This window comes from Malurus melanocephalus, unplaced genomic scaffold (assembly GCF_030028575.1).
Source record: "Malurus melanocephalus ecotype Western Australia unplaced genomic scaffold, MMel_1.1 scaffold_31, whole genome shotgun sequence".
Taxonomy (NCBI): domain Eukaryota; kingdom Metazoa; phylum Chordata; class Aves; order Passeriformes; family Maluridae; genus Malurus; species Malurus melanocephalus.
Genome location: NW_026623263.1, coordinates 1,789,592 through 1,815,970, shown reverse-complemented (window position 1 = coordinate 1,815,970; position 26,379 = coordinate 1,789,592). Strand labels below are relative to the sequence as shown.

The following is a 26,379-nucleotide window of genomic DNA, read 5'->3' as shown; positions in this document are numbered from 1 at the left end:
AGATTCTTCTAGCTAGAGGACTCCTTGCATTTTTCTCTCTCTTCTTGCCCTACCATTCCCCTTCCTAAATCAGTTTAAAACTACTGCGTGCTATGGTAATTTCTTTCTGGTATTAGTGTCTAGCCCTAGCCAACTTCAGACCAGTTCAAAGGATTTCTGAAAACATAAACATCACACAATAGCATTGCTGAACCATGGCTATGTAACATAAAGCCAAAAAACCGTACAAGCGATAGAGTCATGCACATGACTTTACAACATAGCTGCTGTGCTCTTACCAGCTCCTGTCTGTTCAGCATACTAAAGACTGATAGTGGTCTGAATTGGAACTGTCAGAAGTCCACATCTGAACAAAGCAATGACCAGAGGTGCTAAACTTAAGCCACTGCAGAACAGAGCTCTTGTTTATCCAAGGGTGTAGTAAAGGTAGAAGCTTTCTTGTAGAAATTTACTTCTATATCTCAATCTCTGCTCATAAAAGTTTAAAATTATAAAYTTAATCAACCATTAGTAACATCTTAAACTTTTCCAACAACTGAGAAGTTATATAAATGAAAAGTAAAGAAAACGCAGGTCCATAAACAGCATTCTTTCAGAGACAAAAATAATATTTGGCACAGTCTAAGACCCTGTTTTGAATTTGACTATCTTGATGCAATGTTACTATAAATGATAGGGTACACACAAAGACATTAAAAACTACAAATATTACTAAAATCTTAGCGTACACCCGTGAGGAGAATGTTATTTTGCTGCCTGAACGAGATACATACATAAAGAAGCTGAGGCATAAAAGAATTAAGCAAGTTGATCAAGTTCACAAAACAAATCCTTTGCAACATAAGAACAAACTCAATTTTCAGTCTGTGTCTTTCCCCTAAAATCATTATTTCTCCCCCTCAGGTTGTTATTTAGGAGTGTAGTACCTAAGTAAGCTGCCTTGCTTAATTCTCTCACCCCAGACACAAACTGTATTTYTACATTAAATAATGTGCTTTTGCCAACAGGAAAATTTTATTAACACATGGAGTTCTGGAGTGAACAAAACCAAAGCTGCTTACCCAAATCCAGAAAACAAGCGACAGAAGAGGAAGAAACCATAGCCCTGGACAAACGATGAAAGGAAGGCAAAGAATCCATTGACAGACATGCATATCAGGAGTGATTGTCTCCTTCCCACCTTGTCTGCCAAGCCTCCCCAGAAGAATGCCCCCACCATCATTCCAAGGTACACTATGCTACCTGTAATACAAAAAAAAAAATACAAAAAAGATGTTTTGTGAGCTACATAATTGACCATAATTGACCAAAACAAATTAATCTTATATGTTTACAAGATTAATAGTATACAGATGATTTTATCCTTTCTCGCTGAAGAGAAATTATATGCAGAGCTTTGCAAATGTATCTAGAGAGCAGATTTCCTACTGTGTCTTTGTCATCTGTTGCCAGACACACTTAATATAAATATTAAACTGAAGCACAATATAAATATTAAACAAGGTGCCTCTAGCTAAAACAATAAACATATGGGCAAAGAAGTCTAAATAGGAGACAAAAAATGCCGCTATTTCCTCAGTAATAAAACACATTCATGTAAAATATTGCAAAAAGTTATAACTGCCCCTACAGATAACAATTTGAATGAACATCTCTAAAATATAAACAGGATTAAACACTGGTAGCACTGGGAGTAATATGTGTTAAATCTGAAGAAAGGTGATTATAAAACAAACGCTTTCCACCTGAGATCTAGATATCAAACTTGGTATTTTTTTCTCCCTTCTACTTCAGTAGGTAATGTCCTTTAAAAGCAAAAGCACTGTAATGTTTTTGACCTGTTGGTTTTGGGTTTTTTGCTGTTGCCCCCCTCCCCCCCCAATTTAAACAGATACATTACGTTTAGCTACATATAATTTCATAGGAAAAAATAATATTTGGCTTAATTTTTTTTATTAACATAAATTGGGTTTTCCACATGCACTTTCTCAGAAAAAGATAAGTTGAAATTTTTAACTGTTCACATCTTAGCATATTGTACCTAATTTCCTTTCCAAATTCCCTGTGGAGTATTTGACAAAGAYGTACAACACTTTGAGCACACTGTCAGAAGGAAAAAAGTAATTCCCAAGTTTTGGACAKAACCATCAAATTTGTATTTTGTTTGATACATGGAATTAGTTTTCTATCTAATTTTTTGTTGAACTTCCCAAGTTAGGTTTTATCTATCCAGCATATTGCTACCATCTTCTACATCTTCTTCAGATCAGGATTTAATTACAATTACAAAGGTGTGGAAGCAGTTGAAATACTGGAAAACCTTTTTTTTTTTCTCTCTTTTTTATTAGTCCCAAGAATGGACAAATTCTTCAGTGTGTCTGCTGGACTCTAATTGCTGTGAAATTCTGGYCTCTGAAAGAATCACCTCTGCCCTGCAAAAGGCATTTGGATGGAAAAAGAAGCTGAAAAAAAATAATTTAAATGCCTGGGCTTGGTTAAATGCATATCAGTGTAGAGTTTACTCGTCAGTATTTCTGTGCTTGGAATTACAGATGATAGCATCCAAAGTGGTCTAGTGTAACAATTGCAGGGTCYAATGCACCCTAAATTGTCCCTGTTCCTTCTCATGTTCTGTACTAGTAGTTCCCCCTGCTGTTTTCTTAGGAGACATAATTTAAAATAGGGGGGGTTTTTTTGGTTTTTTTTGGTTTTTTTTTAAATAGTGTACACATTGTGTTTAATATATAGTTAATTAACAACATTATGGAATCATAGTCAGAGTGGTTTGGGTTGAATGGGACATTAAAGACCATCTAGTTCCAATCCCTCTGCCATGGGTGGGGACATCTCCTACTAGACAAGATTTCTCAGAGCCCTGTTATCTCAGGAGAAGATAACAGATCCACTGCCGCTCATCACAGGAGAATTGCAAAAGCAACAAACTCCACAGGAACAGTTAAGTGTCTCCTAAAAGTAAATTCTGTGAATTAAAATTTTCTAGATGTTGCTGGGTTCTTCGACTTTMATCAAAGAATACTGATGAGAATGTGGGTAAATCCAGAATTTKCAGAATTACTAAGATATCTTTATTTACTTTCCTTAGCCCAGGAAGTATACAGACACAACAATATTATTTTAGAGGTGTTTAGGAACAGACATTTATTGGATATCTTTTTCATTCTGATGAGAAATTTTATTCCACTAGTTGGGATTTTCCTGTGAATTCATACAGCACATGTATTTTCTGGTCCTAAAGAGATGAAGACTGGCGAGTGACTTAGCATATTCATTCAACTGCTTTAAGATCTCTCCTGTGTCAAGGTTATCGTACCATGCTGCAGGTGAACCACCTGCTCATAAGCAGTTTGGAAACTTCATCCAGCAGATCTGGTTGTCAATGGCAGTGGAAAGAATGTAAGAAAGATWGTTGAATGCCTTCATTGCCAGCCAACAGATTTCAAAAAGGCAAAGAAAATGGCTAATTTTCATTCTTATAGTCAAATTCATTACATTCTTTCTTGTAGAAGTATTACTGGGGTTTCCCAGTCAACACTCTAATATAAGAAATAGAGACGGCAGGTTAAATAGCCTTTTATTTCTTTATATAGATAACTTTAAAATATATTGTGCAAAAATCCTCATTTCACACATTTACTTTCCTTGTGATGCACAAAAATACCAAAACACTTTGAATGATGAACGAAAAACGTTTCTTGAGAGTTCAAAAACATTAACCTTTCTTTTAGATGACAAATCCTTTGGTCATTGTACTGTTTTTTGGACTCTTACACTGATGCAATTCTCCTAAAGAGCACTCAAAAGATGCTGCTAAAAATAATATTCTCATCCTGTCAATAAACTACTATAAATAAGCTGCTCTCTGAACTGCCGCATCGTCTTATTCTTTCCCATTATATTAACTTTGAATTTTTTCCTAATTGCCTTGCAGTCTTTCAACAATCCCTGTCCTTGACCAAAGATGTGTAGCCCTTCCATCCTGAGCCTACTGGAGCTGCCAACAATGCATGTCTCGGTGCATTTTCATGTCTTGTTTCTTTCTGTCTCTCTTAATAATAGAAGAATCATAGAATCATAGAATGATTAGGGTTGGAAGGGACCTTAAAGACTGTCTAYTTCCAAGTACCCTTGGGAAGGGGCACTCCTTACTACACTAGATTGCTCRTCCTCATCCCTCCCAGCTTTGAAAGCTTCCAGGGATCGGACATCCTCAGCTTCTTTGTACAATCTGTTCCAGTGCCTGACTACCTTCATTATGAAGAATTTTTTCCTTGTCAAAATATCCTGGATTCTGAGATTCTGGGCATTTCTTGTTGGCATCAAAATATTAGGAGTGGGATAGATTGAGGTTTCCCTCCCCATAAACTTTAGTTTAAACCCTGCCTGTACGATATAAAGGAAGTCTTCTTCCTCTCAACTTCGAAATTTTTCCTTAAGATCACTTTACCCTGAAACAATATTTACAATAAGTCATGAAAGTGAAAAAYGGCAAAGAAGAGCTCTAACTATGAACAGCTAAAACAGCTGAACARCCACTCAACAAATGCAAGTAACCAATGAGATCAAATGATCCTTTTATTATCATAAGATTATCATTAATGATCTTAAGACTATTATTAATCATTAATTTTAAGATTATCATTAATAATCATTAATAATCAATAATAATAATAATAAGGATTTCCTTTCCACCCCATGTAGCTCTTTTTTATTATGTCATGCCACTGGCCAGAACATTAATCTCTTGTCGATAACTGCATTTTTGTATGCCTTTCATAAGTCACACATTACATTTTGCATAAATTCATACATGTAAAAACTAAAACCCTGTTGTTGGCCAGACCTGTTCCCTTTTCTCATTGCCTGTAAAGACTGGTCACCAAAACAATAATTGTGTGGGTGTACAYATGTAMATAGATGTCAATCTAGCATGTGATRCTGATACTCCCTTTTTGAGCAGCTACTTCTGATCACTAGACTGCCTGCTTTTCTTTTCCTTTTAAGTACAGCACTCATGTCTCTAGAAAAATCAGCTAACAGAGCAGAAGGAACACACTGATTTGACATCCAGTCACATCTTAGACCATATTTTTAAATATTAGAATTTATTTTAAAATATAAAGACTTTTAATAATATCTGTATCATATGTCTTGGATTTTCTCCACAAGGTAACATATAATCTGAAACTCTATCAATTGATGGAAAAGCCCTGAGAAGGGGGAAATGGCAGCAGAAAAAAAAAAAGCTAAAATTAATAAAATGTTTTGTTGTCTTTTTGCCAAGTTTTAACAAACTTGTGTTTTCTTTCCACAGCAGAAATCTTACATACTTCAATGATTTTCTCCCATTGCACAAACATAATACATGCTTGAATCCTCTTCAGACAAGGCAGCCTGAGTCTGGAATTATTTTACACTATGCACACACTTGGGCTACCAGGTGGCTAGATATTTTTTAAATGTATGTGCACACAGCACCTTTCAGACTGCTACAAACAGCTTAGCCTTGCAAAGCAGCTGACCAAGAACTCCCTCAGCATCCAAATGCTAGTTATGGACAACTTAAACAATGGCACAACACTAAATGCATAATCACTCATTGAGGTTCAGYTAAGCAGTATTTTACTCCTTGTGGTGCCATAACTTTATTATCTGCTGATACCTGTTGTAATTCATAGTCTGGTATCTAAACAAAACCTTCTGAGAAATCARTTTGTAAGTATATTTCATCAGGAAGAAATGCAGCAATGAATGATCTGACGACCTTGAAACAAAGAAACTCAAGAGRCTATGGACACACTGATTAGTTTTTTGCATTAACACAAATATTATAAATTAGTTATAAAACTAGCAGGAAGTTCTTTTTCTCCTGTTACATTGTTTAGGTAATTTGTCTGAATGAGGAATACATTTCATACAGACAGAAAATGAGGTCTCGTTATAAAAACGCTTTAAAATATGATTAAAATACTACTTATATGTTGGAAAAAGCAATTATAGATGTGGTTCTGAAGCAGTTCCATGAGAAGCAAAAAATTCTTAAGAATTGTAATGTAATCATCATTCTGTTTACTTGTACTAGGATTTTCCCATATGCTGTTGCTTAGAATGTAACAAATCATAAGTGAAGGACTCCAATGCCTATAAGTAGCATAATGAATGTAAGAATAAGAATATCCATATATATCTTTGTTTTAACCCTGGTAAATAGTATATTTCTGAGCTGTATTTAATTGTGACCAGTTAATAGTTTCTTTGATGAAGAAAGATTTGGAAAATAATAGCAACCCATGCAGTACCTGTCAAACATAACCTCTAATTCAACTGTTTGCAATGGTAGGTAATTAAGACAAACACCCATTAAGACAACAAATATATGAAAGCTGTAGTAACTCCAGAATTGACAAAAGAACTCAAACTTTCTACAGCTCATTTCTTTGGATGTCTAAAACCTTCTATGTATTCAGCATATTGGATCATCTTTTCTTATTTTTAATATTATGCCATTCATCTCCTCAGATGTACCATGACTACAATAGTCATACGTAAAAGACTGCCACAAACTAATATTTCTCTGTAATAGCTATTTCTTCTTTTCTGTAAACAGTTTTTGCAGTGGTGAAACAATACAGAATGGTAAATTTTTAATGTGTGTATCTATGCAGTTAAACACAAATTGTTCAGCCATCTGAAAAAGCTGTTTTCCATCAGACATGTGAGACAGACACCATATTAACTGAAACTAAACTTCTGCATKAGTCTTTGCAAGTTCAAGACTTCTCATGCCTTGGGTTTCCTTCATCTAAATGCTAGCTGTTTCTCACAGTAATCATTTTGTGTCTTAACTTTGGATGTTAAATGACTTATGCAATGTATGCAAATCCCCAAATGCCACAGCATATCAGGGTCTTTTTCTATTACTACTTTTCAGACTAATCCACTCCTCCTGCCTTTCCTTTCAAGACAACTGCAGACAGGCTTCAATACGAAATTTCATACTCTTTAGTGCTGCTGTTTAATTACATACTTGTTTTGAAGCTTTTTGCTCTTTGGCTTACTACACATCTACAAACAGTCAAGTTTCACTTGCATTATTAGAATTATTTTTAGAAATCATGGTAATAGGGCTTATCTGTTTAAATGCATGACAGGTATAAAGCTATTTTTAAATGAATGCTGAAGCTCCCTATTCTCAATATAGAAGTTTGTACAGCACTTATCATGCTGCAGTGATTCTTGGGCCTTCAAGTGTGACTTGCAGCTGAGTAACCTCTGTGCTTAGCTCTCTAATAGTAATAATTCCAAAATGACAAGCCTTTGCATGAAGACCATTTTGGTTTTGCATATTTTTTAACTGCTTAATTCACAACGTATTCTGGATATCCTTCACAGTCAGTAAAAAAAGGACAACTTTATCTCCATAATAACTAAAGAAAGACATAAATTCACAAAAAGGAAAACGTCAAATTCCACTGAGACCACTAGGAAAAAAAGAGATAACTTCATCTCCTCTTCTTAAATATTTTGAGCAATACAGAAATATTAGTGTTTTTATGAAGGCAAAAAAACCTAAAAATATTGTTTCAACCCAAAACATTTTTTAAAAAGTATTTATTTTTTCTGAAATTATATTTCTGGAATTTCTGTATTTATATAAGAAAACTCAGGGAAATGCTCTGATTTAAAAGTTACCAAAAATACGTATCATAGCTCACTTCAATTAATTTAAAACAATACAAGAAGTAGCTCCAACAGTAGGAAAAAAAACCAACAAATCCAAATAAACAACAAAACAAACAAAAACCCCCACCAAGCTCAAGCACCATTTTCAAATATGCCTACAAAACATCTGATGTCATTCGGTCAAATACCAACCAAGAAATTCATACAAATAAAAATCCAATTAACTCTCTCTGGTGTTCAGACAAAATTATCATATTCACAAACAATATTGATGAACTGCAATACTGAATCTCAGCCATGAAAATCGGGAAAATGCAACTTAGACCAAAGACAAGCAAAAGTAGTATACTCAGCTGATCAGCATAGACAGAAGAGCAAGTAACCCAACTGTGCTTCATGCAAACCTCTTTAAGATCTTTACAATAGTGAGAAAAAACATCATCAGTGGCATAAACAATTCAATAAACACAGGTTTTTRATATTACGACAGGCATAATTTGATGATTGATTTAGTAAAAGAAAAGTTGTGAAGTAGCCTAGTGCTGTAGTTCTAAAGAGAAGTCTCACAAATACAAAACAGATATAGAGCCTGAAAAAGTACAAAACATTAAATGGAAAACTAAAAATCCCACAGAACTGTGGGCTTAATCCATTTTTTTTTCCTTTTCAAAAGAATCAATTCTGCATTTTCTAGGCAACACAACTCAAAAAGAGAAGTAGATCTAGAAACCAATACAGAGCTTCCAGCATAGTTGGAAAAAACCTGAAACTAAGGGGATAGGACTTCTGGCATATTTAGAAAGCAGAAAGCACGTAATACAAGACAAAACTTGACAAAACATCATTTKATGCCACCAAAATTTTAGACTGACAAATACCTACAATTTGATTGTCTCGATTTAACATTGAGACTTAAGTAAAAATTATGTGATGGCATGGCTACCCAAACTGATCAGCTTTCTGTGCTCTTCCCAAGGGCAAAAATGAGCCAAGAAACTTTTTTTCTTGGAAGGAAAGGAGAAGTGAGAACTGTTTTATCCTCTCCATGAAATAAAGTAAACAAAACAAACACAAAACCAAAACAAAAAACAAAGAAACAAAAGAAACCCAGACAATCCCTTCCAAAAACAAAACAAACAAACAGAAATAAAAAAAAAAACAAAAAACCAAACAAACCGAACAAAAAACGAATACAAATCTCACTTCTTTCCCCAGGAAAGAAATTTTCATGTATTTACGAGTCAGGAATCCAGTCCAATATGGATCCACCCTGAGAGAAATCACAAAGATTAAAACTCATTGATAAAAAGGTTTGATCAAAGCTTTTCTAGTCCTATAACAGCAATAGCGCCCACATGGAAATCAATGGGTCCACAACAATAATTCACACAAATTTTATTCAGTTATTAATGGTTGGGGGATTTGTGTTTCCTCTGGCATCCTTGTATTATATTTATGTGTCTATCTTAATTTTGATTTGTTTCCTGAACCTCAGTTGTGAGATTTACAACCTGAAGTGCTTGTGGCGTAAGCCTCAATTTAATTTCATCAGAAAAAAMCCCAACATTTTGCTGCCATGTTTCCTCTCCTTAGGCTAATGAGACTTATTCTGTTTTACATATTTAGGGCAGACCAAGGTGATATAGCTCTAGGCCTTTACATTTTAAATTCATTTGAAAAACATCTTTTCCTGCTCTAMGTTTCTGTATGCTTTTAATTCCTAACTGTTCTAGTGACATTCACCTTATCTAAAATTTACACCAGCAGGTGTGCTGATACCTTTTTTTACTAATGAAATAATACTGCATTTCAGAATATTATTTCATCAATAACATTATTTCTTGTGTACTCAGATATTATTTTAATTGAAACACTGTCATTAAAAATACTGTTTCTGCTTACCTTCATATCCAAATGAAATAAATTAATAAATTAATAGAAGAAGATCAGTTGCTGCAGAAATTGTGACAGGTAATAGATTACTTGCTAGGATGAGGAATTTTCTTCACAGCTGCATTTTCAGATAAGGCAGCAGTATATTGTCATCATCACTTCCACTTTTAAAATGTTAAAATGTCAATAACTTATCTCTTTTAAAAAAGAGTTACTACCAGATGCTAGCATAATTTTTATTTTATTCCATAACAGATTTATCAGAATAAAAAAATTGATCATAGTTATTCTGTTTTTTCATCAGAATAATTTATAAACTGGATGCTGACAGTCATTATTTCAGCAAACAGCAGCACACTRCTATTTCATACTATTACTATTATGTTTCATACATTACTGTTACTAATATAAGCTATTATTTGGCTAGATAATTCAACAATGTATTCTAGAAAAAAAAAGGCTAAAGMACTATTTCTTTGCTACCTGCAACACAGATAATCAATCAGCGTTCAAATTTAACAACGTGGAACTATAAAAACCAACCAATACATGGTATTTTTCTTCCCATGTAAACAATATTTAACAAGACGGTGGGTACCAAGATGCAACATGTAGAGCACAGACATTAACATAAACTCAGGTAATCCCAGGTGATGATGTGAAGCTGTTGACAGATTCCCTAGTGAACATACTATTTTCACATCATCTTTTCCTTTGATCCATCAATTCCCTCTGGCACTAGCAAGAAAATCCTGACAGACAAGCTTTGGATAAAACACACCTAGTTATGCTATCCTAGCCTCTCTAATTCCTCTTTYATCCCACTGCAACTGTGGAGGTTCCTCTGGATTTTTCTGCTCTCAGATTTAGATGCTAAGTTCAATGCACTCTGTCCATCTCTGAATTGACCCTGTCATGGTAGAAATTGCTGTGACTTTGCAATTTGAAATGCACTTCCATGGCAGTCCTGAGAATCATAATGATTATAAATGCTGCATATGCTTGAACAGTGCATAGCGCTGTGCAATGAGCTAGGATTAATTAAATTTCAAAGCCAAAAGATATATTTCACTAAAGCTTTAAATTGCCCATGCAGTCATCTACATTAATCATCTCATTTCATATCAAAACTGTTCATTTTGGCCACGTGTTTTATTGCCTGAATATTAATTTCTTATTCAACTAGTCTTGCTTCTGACTCTAAACAGAGCACAGCCYATGAATATCACTAACTTTTAATTAGTGTTCAATTAAAATAAAAATCCCAAAGTATACAAACCTAAATTTATARCAGATGCTTCCAACTCAGCAAATCAAAACATGGGATACTAAGAACTAATTTACAAAACTACAACCTTACTGGAGGTTTCTGTTCAATATTTAAGCTAGCAATTGGTTATGCCTCCAGTGTTTTAATCAGTCATTAAATCTCTGTAACTGTATCCCAGCGTAGAAGTAAACTTCTTTCTTTGTACATGGGAGAAAATAGCCTCTTTTTATTTTGTTCCATCCATACAATACAATGTGTGTTACCACTATTGTTCCAATGAGCTGGAAGGGTGGGGGAAGAGGAATTATACTAAAAAAAAAAAAAAAACCCAGAAAAAATCCCCAAACAAAATTAAAGTAAAAACATAAAAGCTAACCAAACCTCTTGCTTTCAGAAAGAGACAGTGAATTAGGCTGAACTTGTTCAGAAACAGGTCACCAAAATTAATGTGGATCTGAAACTCACACATTTCCCAAAGTGGCTGACAAGATATCTCATCTACCTCACCTAGCACACAGCTGCATGAGAGTGAAAAGGGACACTTCCATCCCTTATCTTCTTTTTGCTTTCCAATTTGGAGTCAATGAAACAGATTAAATAATCCAATGTCAAAATTAAGAATAATGGATCAGAATAATCTTCTTTGTGCTGCCAGGTGCTGGTGAAGTTAACAGGCTTGTTAATTATGTATTTACAATAGTACCAGGAGGAACTGTTATAATGTCTAAATGGAAAATTGTTTAGATGATTGCATCTATCAGTTTATGATAGCCATTTAACAAGACTTGCTAGTGGCAACTTCAGAACCAGCCTTGAAAATTGCCCTGAATTCTAGTGGATTAGGAAAATACTTGTTCTCTGAAAATGAGCGGGTCTGAAAAATGCCAGACAAAAGGAAGACACAGCACAATAGAATCACACATCACATGGGTTATATTCATCCATACTCCCTCAAATTCATCTAAGACTCTCCATTGCTAGCCAGTATAAAGCAAATAATTTTAATCCAGATAGACTGACATGCAGAAATTTGCAGGTGGCCACCTTTCCCTATCATTCAGAACACCAACCTTTGTAACACTATGAATGTAAAGCCAGTTTCACTTTACAACATTTTCTTAATTTTTCAGCTTTATAGTACTCTCCCAACTTACTACAATCCCATCACAAGGTTATATAAAAAACATCTTTCTGCCTGTTAAACAGGTTTCTGAGTCTTTGAAAACACTTTGTCCATTACATATTTATCTTGAGTAAAGTTTACCTCTTAAGAAAAGCTAGAAATCTTTACATCGATAGTGTGTCATCAAAACKTCTTGGCTTTTTTTCTTCTAACTGGAGCAGACTGGTGGTATATGCTGGGTAAACATGTCATAGRTTTAGTAGCATCAGGAAACAACATTTTCCAGTTAGCAGTATGGAAATACCCATCTAGCAGTCTGTGTGGTAAGTAGGGTTTATCTGGGTGCAAAATCTGAGATTCTCTAGTAAAAAAATAAATATAGTCAGAACTTCATTAAGTCACCCATAATTCTGCTCCCAGACTCCTATCACCTGTTAGAAGCATGTGAAACTACAAAACCTTACATTTATATTGTTCTCTTATATCAAGATTTCTCATTCTGTATACGGCTGACAAAATATCGAAAAATGTGTAAGAATAAATGAAAAAAGAAACCTCATWATAAATGTCAGCAAATGCAGTATCCTGGACAGATTTTAACTGCCATTATAGCTGTTGCTAAACAAGTATTTGCATGAAGAGAAGATTAAAAAAAACCTACATATGTCATATTCATGTATCTGATCTAGCAGTGACTAGATGTATTATTCCTTCATGTAAGTATTTATAGTATAAAATTGTATACCCACCACTTTGATTCTGCATCATCTATGAAAGTAGTGATATTCCATATGTTTGAAACAATCGTAAACTGATACTTCAAACAAGTGAGACAAGTGTGTAGAGTGAGAATAGATGCACCCATCAACAGGAAAGAATTATTTCTGCAGTAAAATGCAGCCAGAGTAGATTAAAATATTGCTTGTGTTCCACACTTTTCAGCACTGACACTCCCTTAAACAAGCCAAAGGTCTGGAATAAGAACCTAGTTGAAACTGTTTCTATAATAATATAGAATTTTCTTTCTTTAAAATACTGATGGTGTAAGATAAAAAGACAAATCAAACTTTGACAGCTTCTGAAATCCTTGATTGATTAAATTCAAGGAATAAATGCATAGGAAGATATTTACTCAGCTGTGATGCCAAGCCATTAAATCATGTTTGTTCCATGTCTTAATGAAGGTCATTAACACTTTGTGAAAATACTTCTTCTTCTTGACATTCTCTCTTTCATTTCATAACTCAGCATTTGATAGAATGTAAAACTCAAAGCTACACAAAAAAATGTGAAATCTTTCAGATTCTAACTAAACTCTGTTGCAGAATTAACCAAACAGAAGCTTGGAAGAGAGTGCACCATCATATTTTAAATGTTCAGTTTGGCTAAAAATCTCTATTTGACACATTGATCTAAGAACTGATGTATTGTTAGCCAGGGGCCTCATGGCAGTTGAGAGAGGGAGGAAAAAGTGAAGACAACAGCCAAATTAAATGTGTGAAATCAACATGGCCCTCAGGCTTTTCCTTTGGGAAGCATTTCCTTCTTTTGGCCAATTTTGTAACTATAAATTTGTGTRACATAAATGGTAAAATTGCTGATCTGTGGTGGGATAGACAAAGTCAGAAAATAACCATGAGCAAAAAAACAGCCCAAAGATTTTAGATTACTTTAGATAAAATCAATCTCTGAGACAGAGATTTGGAGAAAACTATAAGTAATAATTATTTAACTTCAATTTTCTGTGCAAATAAATGGTACAAGAGGCTGGAGAGTAGCCCCTTGGAAAGGGATATGGAAGTTGAACATGAGCCAGCAGTGCCCYGGCAGCCAGGAGGGCCACCCGTGTCCTGGGGGCATCAGGCACAGCATCACCAGCCGGGCAAGGGAGGGGATTGTCCTGCCCTACTTTGCACTGGGGCAGCCTCATCTCAGTGCTGGGGGCAGCTTTGGATGCCACAATAAAAAAAAAAAAGATATTAAACTATTAGAAAGTGTCCAAAATAGGGCAAYGAAGATGGTAAAGGGCCTTGAAGAGAAGCTGTATGAGAAAAGGCTGAGATCACTTGGTCTGTTCAGGCTGAAGGAGTCTGAGGAGAGACCTCATGACAGTCTACAGCTTCTTCACAATGGAAAGCAGAGGAGCAGGCACTGATCTCCTCTCYGGTGACAAGTGACAGGACCTGAGGAAATGGCATGAAGCTGTGCCAGGGGACATTTAGGTTGGATATYCGGAAAACATTCCCCTRCCAGAGAGTGGCTAGGCACGCTCCCCAGAGAAGCGGTCACAGCACCAAGCCAGACAGAGCTCAAGAGGTGTTTGGCCAATGCTCTCAGGTTCGTTTTTGGGGGTGTCCTGAGCAGTATGATGGGTTGGTCTTAATGACTCTTATGTGTCCTTTCACTTAAGCTGCATGCAGAAAGAACCTGAAAAAGGAAAATCATTTGAAGTGGGTCTGTTCACCCTCTTAACACTGACTTCAATAAGGTGRTTGTAGCCAKATGGGGGTTGSTCTCTTCTCACAGGTGACCAGTGACAGGAGGAGAGGACAGAGACTCTAGCTGCACCAGGGGAAGCTTAGGCTAGATATTGSGRAAAAAAAAATTCACACAAGGAGYGGTTCAGTATTGGAACAGGCTGCCCACAGAAATGGTTAAGTCACTAGACCTGGAGGTATTTAAAAGAAGACTTGATGAGGCACTCAGTGTCATGGTTAAACTGATATGGTAATATCAGGTCACAGGTTGGACTCAATGACCTCAAAGGTGTTTCCCCAGCCTAGTCTGTTCTGTGATTCTGTGGTAGTATGACTCTGTGATGCTGTGATTCTATGATTCTGTAGTTTGGGAACAACATCATACTCAGAAAATAAGGGCAGTTATGACCCGTCTTATATAGGGCTTACAGTGGGAGCCTGCATCAGCACAGAGGACTGAGTACTCTGTATTTCATTAATGGTTCAAATCTTGCTCCCAGTTCCTGTCTTGTGACAGGTCCATGATGTTCCATTTGATACAGGTTCTTGTAGTTCATAACAGACAAAATCGTGTTGCATATTCTCTTTTAGTGTCCCTGTTTTCCCCTCAGAAAAGAAAACCAGAWACAACCATCATTTTCATGGGCCCATATATTGTAACAGCTTAGAAATTATAAGGATATGTCTCTTAATTTTTCTCCCTCAAATAACTATGTTTGGAAGGCGAGAGTTAAAAGCACTGCAGTAGGAGGACTTTAATAATGTCATTGCAAGGCAACTGAACTGTACCAAAGGTGAACAGCATGCATGATGRCATTTGTATTTCTAGCATCTCCTTCAGAAAGAGTAAGACATTAATCCTACAGACCAATTTTCACCTTGCTCTGGAACACATTAAAACACATTTCAATGACTATAGCTCTATTTCTAAATATTTCTATTGCTGCTAAAGATTTATTACTACTATTAACTATAAGTGCAATGGACTCTCACTGTAATTTCRATGAGATTCCTCGCAAGCAATGGTCTGATATAGCTCCAGTAAGTATTCTTTATCGAGATGCTTTTCTTGTGGGTATATATATCAGATCCATATATAAGTACCTCTTTTTTGAGTATCTGTGCTTTCTTGAATAAAATATGTATATTCACCAGGTGTCCACATTAAAAAAAGCAGATATGAATCTCTTTCCCTGTCCCTGAAGTCTAAAATAATTTTAAAACAATCCTTTCCACAGACTTTCCATAAAAAAAAGTATTTTCCCCTGTAATTTTCAAGTGTGCAAGAGTATATCTACAAGCTCAACATAATAGTAAAAGATAGAGTGACAAGCCTGGGTTTCCTGTATTTTATGTCACTTGKGGTGTATTAAGTCACAGCAAATGCAGTACCATGTTAATAACAGGCATYTAACCAGAAGACACTCACCTTCTCCCACTGTATTTTATACAGGAATATGCAATAAATCTCATCCATCTCTGATGACCAATATCTCTAATATTAACAATAAAGACAACAAATAGTATTATACACAGATAACTATTTATTGCAACAGAAGGCATTTTACTCACTGTGGTGTTAAGGACAGTTTTGTAARAGTCTATTAAAAGTCAAACCTCTTAACCACTAAATAATCCCATCAGGCATGTAGATGCAAGAATATTWAAAAAATTGTCTTGTCAAATTCAGGTCCTGCAATCCTTTATTTACCAACATTTTGTCACACACTTCTAGAATTCTGCCAGATCTCAGAAGGATAACAAATAATTCAAGTTATATGATCTTGCCTAAATTAATTTAGACACTAGTCTGTTTTTGAAACAGCAAGCACTCTGAACTTTCTTCATTSTGCCAGACAAGTTGCAATCCCTGATTGCAACTTCTGATCATTTGCGCTCCTCTGATAAAAATTTTAATCCACCTTCTCTGTAGCTTCTTTCAATTTCTTTGTCAAATTGTACAGAGATTCACCTCTTAGACCCCCTTCCTCCAAGCTAAACAAGACCAGCTCCTTTCGCTTCTTTTTATATGCTGTGTATTCTATTCTTCTTGTCACATTACTGGTCCCCTGCTAAATTTGCCTGAATTTATTAATCTTTYATTTTCAGGTAGCTCCACAGCAGGACAGAGAATCCAACATGTGGGCTCCCTGTGCTGAGAATGGAAAATAACCAATCTCCTCTGCTTACTGGTCACCCTTGCCAATGCAGTTGCATGACACTGCTGCCTTAAATCAACTTGCTTTYTGCTAAAAACCACAGATCTTTCTGCAGGGCTATTTGCTATCCAACATTGGAGTGCCTAGTGTGTRCTGGTGATTTGGGTTATTCTGTCCCAAGTGAAGGACTTGTGTTTGTCATTAATAAGTTTCAAGGAAGGTATTTGTTGAATATAAAGTCGTTGAAAATTATCATTGAAGAAGCAGAATCAAATTAAGTAGCAAGGACCTGGGAAGMCAGTACTTCTTTAAACTAAGAAGGGGAAAAATACAGTGATGGTTCAGTATTCCTAGCAGAGCTTATAAGTGCATTGCATCAACTACCAAACCCCTGGARAGCACTTCTTCTCATGTAAAGAGAAAGGACTGTGTGGATTAGAATTATACTGGTTATGTTTGGTAGGTTTTAAAACCAAGTAGACGTGGGAGGCACTGTGTTAAAACAGCTAACATGCAAATTGGTAATCAATGCAGAATTGGTAGGCTGTTTTCCCAGACGGAACTACTTCTGCCCAAAAGACGTAGTTATGTCTATGACCTTTTTCTTTCTAAAAATATTACACAAAATCTAATTATTAAATTCAGAGAGTAACAAAAAAACCTTACATAAAGATRTTTTTTGACACTAAATGTGGGGTTTCAGAAAGTAATTTAACTTCCAAGGTAAGCTATTTATTGCTRTTCATATTCGCAATACCTGCCTTATCAGTCCAGTGATTTACCACAATACTTGTGGTTTTTTAGATGCAAGAAACCATCTGTATGACTGACTCATCAKCTAAGGATGTCTTTTACATATTAAAATTATTTGTAGGTTTATTACTGTACAGTCTATGAACCTGTAACAAAGTCTTGACTAACACACAATGGTTAACACAATGTAAGACATAATGGAGTAGAAGATTGTTCACCCTCAAGAGATTATTCAGCTAAACTTCACACAGAGGATCACACAGGGATTCAAAACAGATCAAGGAGACTATTAGAAATCATTGAGGAGCAATTGGCCTCTCTAAAGGATGACAACCAGTGAATAAGAGTGGCTAATCAGTTGTCAGCTTTTGTTGGTACAGATGCAAAGAAAAAAAATGCTTGAAGGAAAATCACTGAATATTGAAAATCCTGAGCTGTTCAGATGATTTTTTCTAGTATTGAGGTGGATAGGCCTCTGAGCAACCTGATCTAGTTGAAAATATCCATGTTCATTGCAGGGACATTAGACTACATGACTTGTAGAAGGTCCCTTCCAACTCAAATTATTCTATCATTCCATGGTAAAATACATAATAAAAAAGGGGGAGGTATCTCTCTGAAAATTGTGCCAACTGATACTGTGAGGAGTGGCCTCATGGACCAGAAAGCAGGAGGCAGCCTATAGGTGCTGCTAACAATGGAATGGTGACAGCAGTGCAGCTGCCMAGGGTACTACACAAGGATGAACACTTCAAGTTTCACGGCATAACCACTGACAGGATGGTCAGAAGTGGCACAGTGCCCTGAACAGACAGAGCTGGGAAAGGCTGGCTTTGCCTAGCTTAGGAAAAACAACATTTCAGTATTTCAGATACAGAGATGCTGAGGAAAGAAAAGGTCATAATATAAATTCTACAGAACAAGAAAAAACAATAAAACTAAGAACAATCTGAATGAAAAGACCAATCTGAATGCAAGGACAGAGAAAAAGTTAGGTAGAAAAGTATATCCAAATTAGAGCCCTGTTTCTGCCTGAAAAAATCAAAAAGATAAGGTGCAAGAAGGAAAAGAGTTAAAACAATATTTTAAGCCTGTTTCATGAAGGTACAGTCTTGCCATATCTGTGCCAGAACCCAAAAGGTCAGAGTGAATCCACTCACATGCAAGAGTTGGCAAATACAGCCAAGTTATATACACAGCAGGGACACCTTTCTCTCATGCTTAATGACATGTCACCATAACTTTGGGGAATTTAAGTTAGTCAGATTCCCTTTTAAAAATAAAACCTCATACTTGAGAGGAAAAAAAGATTGTTTATTATTTCATTAAAAAGACTATTTAAAACTAATTCATGACATCAGCACACTCACTGTGTGATTTCATGGGCTCTGAAATGCAACTGATGATTAATCAACAGTGATCTCAAGCTCATGCAAGGGTCAATATGGCAGAATTTTAGGAAATTGAGAAATTGAACAGAATTTTAGGAAATTGTCCTTGTGAAAGTAAATTGAGAAAAAATAAAAAATGCAACAGGGAGCAATGAACATAGTCACATGTKTTTAATTAGCTCATGTTCCCTAGTAAACGGTCATGGCATGAGAACTCAGTTTTTACAAACAAATCAATGAATGCTTTTTCAAAGACAAATTAGCATGTTCTTGGTGTGTATCTTAACAGTTTAGAAAATTGCTTGAAATATAAATATTGTGTATGTCTACTAATTTTATATTTCAACCCTTAGCATTAGTCTTATGACCTCAATATCCTAACAACAATAGGACTTGCTGGATTATGGAATTTTAATCATAAAAAAAAATATTATGCCTGTCTGGAAGACCCCAGTKAGGACATAATTATGAAGGGAAATCACAAACACAAAATAATTGAAATGCATGGCTGTGAGAGCCCAGTTATGACAATATAAAAATGTTTTCACTAAGCATTCACAATGTGTATTTTGTATCACTGGAATTAAGGTTATGCTGTCTGCAAGAAGTATGTCTGTTCTGTCTATAAGCAATATGCACAGTGGTGTACTGATGACTTGCAGCTTCTGATATATTTCCAGTAACAATGAGAAAGATTTCTTTTTTTTTTTTTTTTTTTGAAACTATTGATAAAACCATCACATGTTGCAATGCCTTCAATACACACTGGGAAAGAAATTGCTTATCTCTGTTCCTTCCCACTTTTGTATGTTAATTTTTTAGCACGTAATTATTTGTTAATACCACAACACAGAGGCTAGCATTATATTATTACAAAAAGAAKATACATCCCAATTTCTATATTTTAGGCGTGAGAATACATTACTTGCCCAGCYGAGCTTTCCAGAACTGTTAACCTTAATTTTGTCATCATGTATAATTTATACACATACATACACATATACACATACTCTTACTTGTAACTATGAGGTATTTGACACCTTCTGTACTGAATTTTAGTCTAATGTTTATGGAGTCATTCCAGTATATCTCAAAACAGCGTCATAAGAACTCCAGTGACAGGGAAATCCTCAGCTTCCTTGGTATGGATTAGACCCCAAGAGATGGATGTGAATCCTTGTGGCTCTAATCATTGTTGGGGACAAAACTCCCCGTTCCCAATTCCAGACACCTCCATAATGCTCAATGCAGTTTTTTTAAATAGAATACTCTTTGTAGAAAATACACTGCAATATAAACTAATTGGAGAGAGATCTGGTGTTACCCTTACATTTTATAGTCCTGGAGAACAAAAACAGCTATGACTCTTCCATTTGTGGAGAAGGGTGCATGCAGAAAACAAACATGTTTATTAGTAATTAAAAAATGGGGTTGAAATAAATAWTTTTTGTTCCATCAGCATAAAAATTAAGGGGTAGATTTCAAAGATGTCCTCAACTGCCAAGGACTGGATAACAAAATCATGTTAAAAAAATCAAGCTGGGCATTCACTGCTTTTCTAAGGTGCATGGTATGTTATTGTGCACTGACACCTTGATATTTACTAGTGATACAGTTTTGCATTGGTTTTGTTTCTCATTTCTCTTTAAGAACTAGGCCTGAAAGCTCACACGTCCCAGCATGACACATACGATGTTGGCATTTTGCATAAACAAACAGCACAAAACAGATTATTTGCRTTCAGCCTCTTTAACCATAAACGTTTCAATAATTTATTTCTCTCCATTGTAAGTTTAATCAGTGCACTGTAGATATAAGCAGAATGGTTCTAACRACAAACAATCAAATGGCAAAGAATGACTCAAAAGATCCAGTCATTGAAGAACTTCTCTCCTGCTTCCACTCATGGTCCTGCCACCTGGAGGGAAGCTTAACAGAGGGAGACCATACAGTCCACTGGAAACCCACCGAGCCAAACCCACAGAGCTGGTACCAATATGTCAGGAAAATGAGCAAAGCTAAAATGAGGTCTGTTGCAACAGAACCATGTGCTGCAAAGATACAGGGTACAAGCAACACTTCTGCTAGAAAACAAAGGCTTCTAAATAAATATCTTAGAAGAAATCTTCCCTTTCTGTACTAGTCTACAGGCCCAAGTTACTTATTTATACAAACACATTCCATTTCCTGCTCTGTCCTGATTGTCCAAGCTCCTACCTCCCCTCTTCCTTGGGGAATCATTTCTACACCTTTTCCACACAGCCCTGCACCATGCTAGCCTTGTTTTACCTGCTGTGCCCAGGGAACAGAAGCACAGAGCTGCCTGCAGCGCTGCTGCTCTCACAAGCCACACAAGGCTGGCTCAGCCTGCCTGTTACCCACACCACAGGAGGGAACGGGCAAGGGGATGACACACAGCCCATCCCCAACAACAGAACGGACACAAAAAGCACACTCAAGGCTCTTGTTCRTTCTTTTGCCTACCCGACCCTAAGTAAATGTTGTTCTCTTTGTCAGAGAATGGTCATTGGTATAAAAGGACCAAGGACAAAARGAGGGAAAGGATATACATACTATACAGCATTTTCACTGGAATTTTTTGCATTTTGCAGAATGAGTTTCACCTCACCACTGGGAAGGTTCAAATGCAGTGTGAAAATGTTGCCAGACAATTGTATCATCTGCTCTTTATTACACCTGTATAATTTCAGCAGGAATCCAGTTCTCCATCTGTGGGCTGGTCTTGTACTTTTGCTTTTTTTTTTTTTTTTTTTCTGATTAGTTCATCTGGACATCTACTCTTGCACATTAAAACAAAATTTGTCCCTCTCCTCTTAAATTTTACTGTGCAGTTTTTCTCTTCAGCAATTGATTTACTGACTGAATAAGAAAATAATAAAAAATAAAATTACAATTTTAATTAAGATTATTAATTAATTAATCTCAATTAATGTTAATATTAATACAATTTTTGGACTTCTTATTTATTCCATACAAATATTTTTATATAAGCTTCTGTGTTGACAAATACATATTTAGGCTTACTATAAGCAACTCTTCTAATAGCAAAAAGATAGAATGAAGGTTTTACTTACCAAGCCACCCTGATCCAGAATTGGGTATACACATATCTGTTTCAGCGCTGGGCAACACAAATCCAACCACAAAAACTTCAACTCCATCAGCCATTAGGGCCATTCCCAACACAAAGAAGAGGGCCCACTGGAAACGACCATGGCCACACTCTTGTATTATCAATTCATATTGCTGTGCTAGCTCTTCTTCATCAGCTTTTCTCTCTGTTTCCAGTTCATGACGATCCTTGTATTCATCACGCATAGACTGACCTAAGGCCATGTCTTCCTTACCCTGCCCCATGTTGGGGATTCCCTGATACTCCCCTTCATAAATTTCATCATCTTCATCATGTCCTTCAGTTGCTTCACTTGATCCTTCATCATCATTAGCTTCTGCACCATAATTTCCTGCTGAGCCATAGTAATCATCATCATCTTCCTCATCCTGGAATCGATTGTAGGACCTCTGTGTGTAGCCATCCTGGGCTTTGTCGACAGCTTTGTTCACTTTTTTCACTGCTTGCCTCTTCACCTCTTTAGCAATGTCTTTGGCCCCTTTCACTAGTGAAGTCCTATCTTTGTATGTGTCCTCCATCCTGTATCAAAGAAGGATTGCTGTTAAGCTGCAGACGCACCTGCCAAATACTATTTGGAATGTTTACTGTGTATTGGATATCAGTGGAAAAAGCCCAGGTAGGAGTGAAACTGTAATATTCAACCTGCAAAATACAAGAGAAAAGAAGTTTATACTTCACTACTTTTGAGATGCTTCTTCACACTGATACAGAACCATCCCAATTTTTCTCTAAGCACTGGACGCCAGAATACAGGGCTTTGGATACAAAAACTTGTAATTTCTTCAGAGATRCAAATATCACAGTTTACAAGGAAAATATGCTGAAGATAAATTTAATAACTCTCCTGATTTTCAGAATTCAATCTTTTACTCTCTAGACTTGGATACCAGGTTTTATTCTGAAAGAAACCAAACAATTCCATGCACCATACATCATATTGACTCTGTCTGCAGTGTTCTTCCCCATTTGAACTCCCTGCTTTGTAAGAAAGGGCTACAAATGCTAGCTTTTATCTCAATGAGTTACCATAAGATATCTCTCTACTTAACACAAATCCTGTAGGAAGTTAATATTCCTCCAATCTGTGTCTCAAAGGTGAGTGATTTTGGCCAATGCATTCACAATGCATTCACACTGAGTCTTAGCAATACGAAATCCCACCCTAAAAAATTCAGTGCAGGGATCTGTGTGGGTGGAAGTGGTGTTCCTTTCACAGTTTGGAGATTCCCAACACGTAAGTCATGGACAGACACATTCCTTTCTTCCCAATCCCATACTGACAGTAGGAATAGAGTAGAGCAGCTGTGTATCACCAGCTAATGCATCTCAGAGTGGGTTAGTCCAGCACGAGTTCCTGCTAATCAAGCAGCGTGAAAGCACCAAGATGTTTTGTTCCAGCCCTCCACCCTGCTTCCCTGCTGTGTATTTCCATCTTCTGCAATATCAAAATCACGAATGCAGACACAATGGGTCAAGAGAGTTTGCTTATTTGGCTAAGACTAACCATTACCTTCTTCTCCATGCAGTTTTCAGGCATATCTGCAAGGCAATTTGCTCACTACACATCTGCACTATCACTGGGGGCAGGAGCAAGAAATGGCACCAGCATGCAAAGCACACAGAAGGAAGAAAWGCAGGACCATTCTTTGGCAATAGTCCATTGTTAGACCAGCTAAAATCAATTACAAATCTGCACCATTACTCATGTGTWTAAAGTTAAGGGAGTCTGTGTGTGTGTGTCTGTGCATGTGTGATCTGGACACTGCAACAGATTGCAGAAGCCTCCCCTCTGGGAGAAAGCAGGCTAAAATTTCTGTAGCAGTGCTTCTAAGAAAACACTGCCTGCTTCTAGCTTGGGGAAAAGGTTATTTTTAACCATGATCATTTTAATGATCTATTTTCCAGCATTACCTCAGAAAAACTGCAGCAACACAACTAAAGAGGCAGTGMGATATGATGCAGGAGTAAAAATGGATGGAAATTTCTGAAGCTAATCCTATTACCCTTTCTAAAGCAGTGTGAACTGCCCTCAGAGCTCCAAGAGAGAAGACCAGGGAATTTGAGTAGATGTCCTTTACTCATTCGATTGCATACACYGTCTCCAGAGGTATGCTCGAAACAGAGTTTTAGGACTGATGYTGTTTTGAGAGGTAGGAAAAATTACAGACTGCATTAGATAAACYAGGTTGTGGTGTACTTCTGATATAGGAAAACGAAGCCTAAAATCACAGCAGACTGACTGTCTGACGTGACTTTAGAAGCTGAAAGATATTTCCCTAGATTTTTAATAATAAAAAATCGCCTATAGTAGAAAAATGTMTTTATTTTTAGTATCTACCTCTAGATTAATTTCATACACTTCGAATGTTTCTCAAAGAAAACAGATGTGATGGCCCTATTCAACTATTAATGGGAACTGAAGCATTTACTGGAAGAGAAATGCAGCCTTAAAAAAGCCATGATGTAATATTTATGACTGCAAACTGTAGCCTGACTTTAGGTACATGATGATCCTTTTAAGTAGGTCATCCTGGTGAATCTTTTATGCCAAGGCAGTTTCTCTAATTACAGCTTTTCCGTTTTCAAGGTGCTCCTTAGAAGTTATCCTTTGTGTGCTGACTTAGGTATCTGATCGTTACCTGTGAGAGCCTGCAGCATCTACTAGCTTTAGTGAACATGCAATGCATCAAAATATTCTGGATCTGCTAAAACTTTCTACAAATACTTTCAAGAACTTCACAAACTCCTAACAGGTACCTTTCTGAGTGTAAATGAGTACAATGCGCTCCTAGATTTTAGGTAATTTTACTGTCTATGTAACTCATTTAACCTAACTCYGAATTCCTCTAATTCTTAGACTGATACTGGTTTTATTTTGTTTTTCCAATGAGTACAGTCTTCTTTTAAGGATTTTCAGTTGTCAAATTTCCTATTACTGCAGAGTATATACATATAGAAGAAAGAAGGCTGGGGTTTAGGAATACCAAATCAACAAAATGTCTAAGTGCCAGCACTGATAAAACCATGCTTTGTTTTTCTGTGAAACACCTACCTCATTTTTTCAAGAGACTCAAAAAAGACAAACTTGCCAAAGTTTGTAAATTCAACGGAATTTACACCACAGTTTGTGATGAACCAGGTCCATCAACAATGAATTTCACCTGTTCAAACTCATTAAGAGCATAACCCTGCTAGAAAAAAACCTGCAACATAGAGAAAAAATTCTGTCTGGAAAGAAATCAGAAATTTCTCTCTATCTTGCCCAAGTTTCCAAGCAAAATGCTTAATTTGAATACTGTTTTTTTAAAACAGCTTTGCTTTCTCARTGAACTGAAATCTGTGCCTTAAGGTGATAAGTACAAAGAGGAATAATTTACAGCCCATGCATGATAGCTTCCCACCCTTTCAATTATGTTGAACTGATTACAACAAGTAAGCAACTGGAAAGTCTGAAAGAGTAAGGATTAATGACTACCTGAGTAACATAAAGCAGCAAAAGCAGAGATGATAGCCTAGCCATATACATTTGTTTGTACCAAATGTCTTATCCAACATGTTTGCTGGCTTTCATTAAAACAAACACCACATTCCTAATCAATCTCTTCAACTAATACTGAAAAAAAATCCCAGAAGGTAGTGTTTCCACCAGCAGAAATGCTACTTCAAGAAATACCCGCAAAATTACTTTTCCAAAACACTCAAAGATGAATACATGAAATAAAATAAAATTGTTCTTTTGCTCTAATATTTATTCTAGTATTCATTCTTGTCCATTCTATTACATTCACAAATCTTAGTATATTTAGCATTTTGTATAGATTGTRTTACATCTGAAATTAAGTTTGTAATTTGGACATTACAAACTAAATCAGTGAAATCCCATAAAGACAGAAATCTATGATAAGTCAGGAAATTCATTCCCACAAAGACATAGATAATATAGGCCATGAGGAGACTCACTGGGTGCACCAAAAAGTGATATAAACTACATGCACATCTTCAGATAATAAAGAGTTCAGAACAGATCTGGAAGTCACACTCAAATGTAGCTTTTCACATAGTCTTGGGAATTTCATATAGCATTTTTTTCAGCTTTTCTTTTGAATCTTAATCCCTCTCTAAAGGAAAAAAATTATCATTTCTAATCAAAACTGATGTCTTTTTAAAATGCATATTTTTCCTGACACTTTGATTCTGGTTTTATTTCTGYTTTTCTGTTGTTGTTTTTTATGATCAGTGATGAATACAGGTGGCTTGTGTTTTGCAAGTTTATGTGTTGCTAGAAATCAGTCATCATGTGAAAGTATAATCTTTGCTTAGATCATAACTACTTCCAATTTTACTACTTTGATGTGTCAAATGATTTGATATCCCAGGTTAAATACAGGCACCTGAACTATGCTAATTCACAAAGAGAAGATGCTATTGTCTTGCAAGCGTTCTCAGTAATTGAAATAA

At 36.1% G+C, this 26,379-nt stretch overlaps 1 protein-coding gene across 1 annotated transcript in view; it reads right to left on the bottom strand.

The window, feature by feature from the left end:
• The window catches only part of SV2C (synaptic vesicle glycoprotein 2C), an 85,403-nt gene extending 62,940 nt beyond the window's left edge, over positions 1-22,463 (bottom strand). The window contains exons 1-2 of the mRNA XM_057363826.1: positions 21,863-22,463; positions 1,062-1,242 (exon numbers count right to left, since the gene is read on the bottom strand). Coding sequence (XP_057219809.1) covers positions 1,062-1,242; positions 21,863-22,439 — 758 coding nt within the window. The 5' untranslated portion in view covers positions 22,440-22,463. The remainder of the gene's footprint in view (positions 1-1,061; positions 1,243-21,862) is intronic.
• Positions 22,464-26,379: the final 3,916 nt, after the last annotated feature.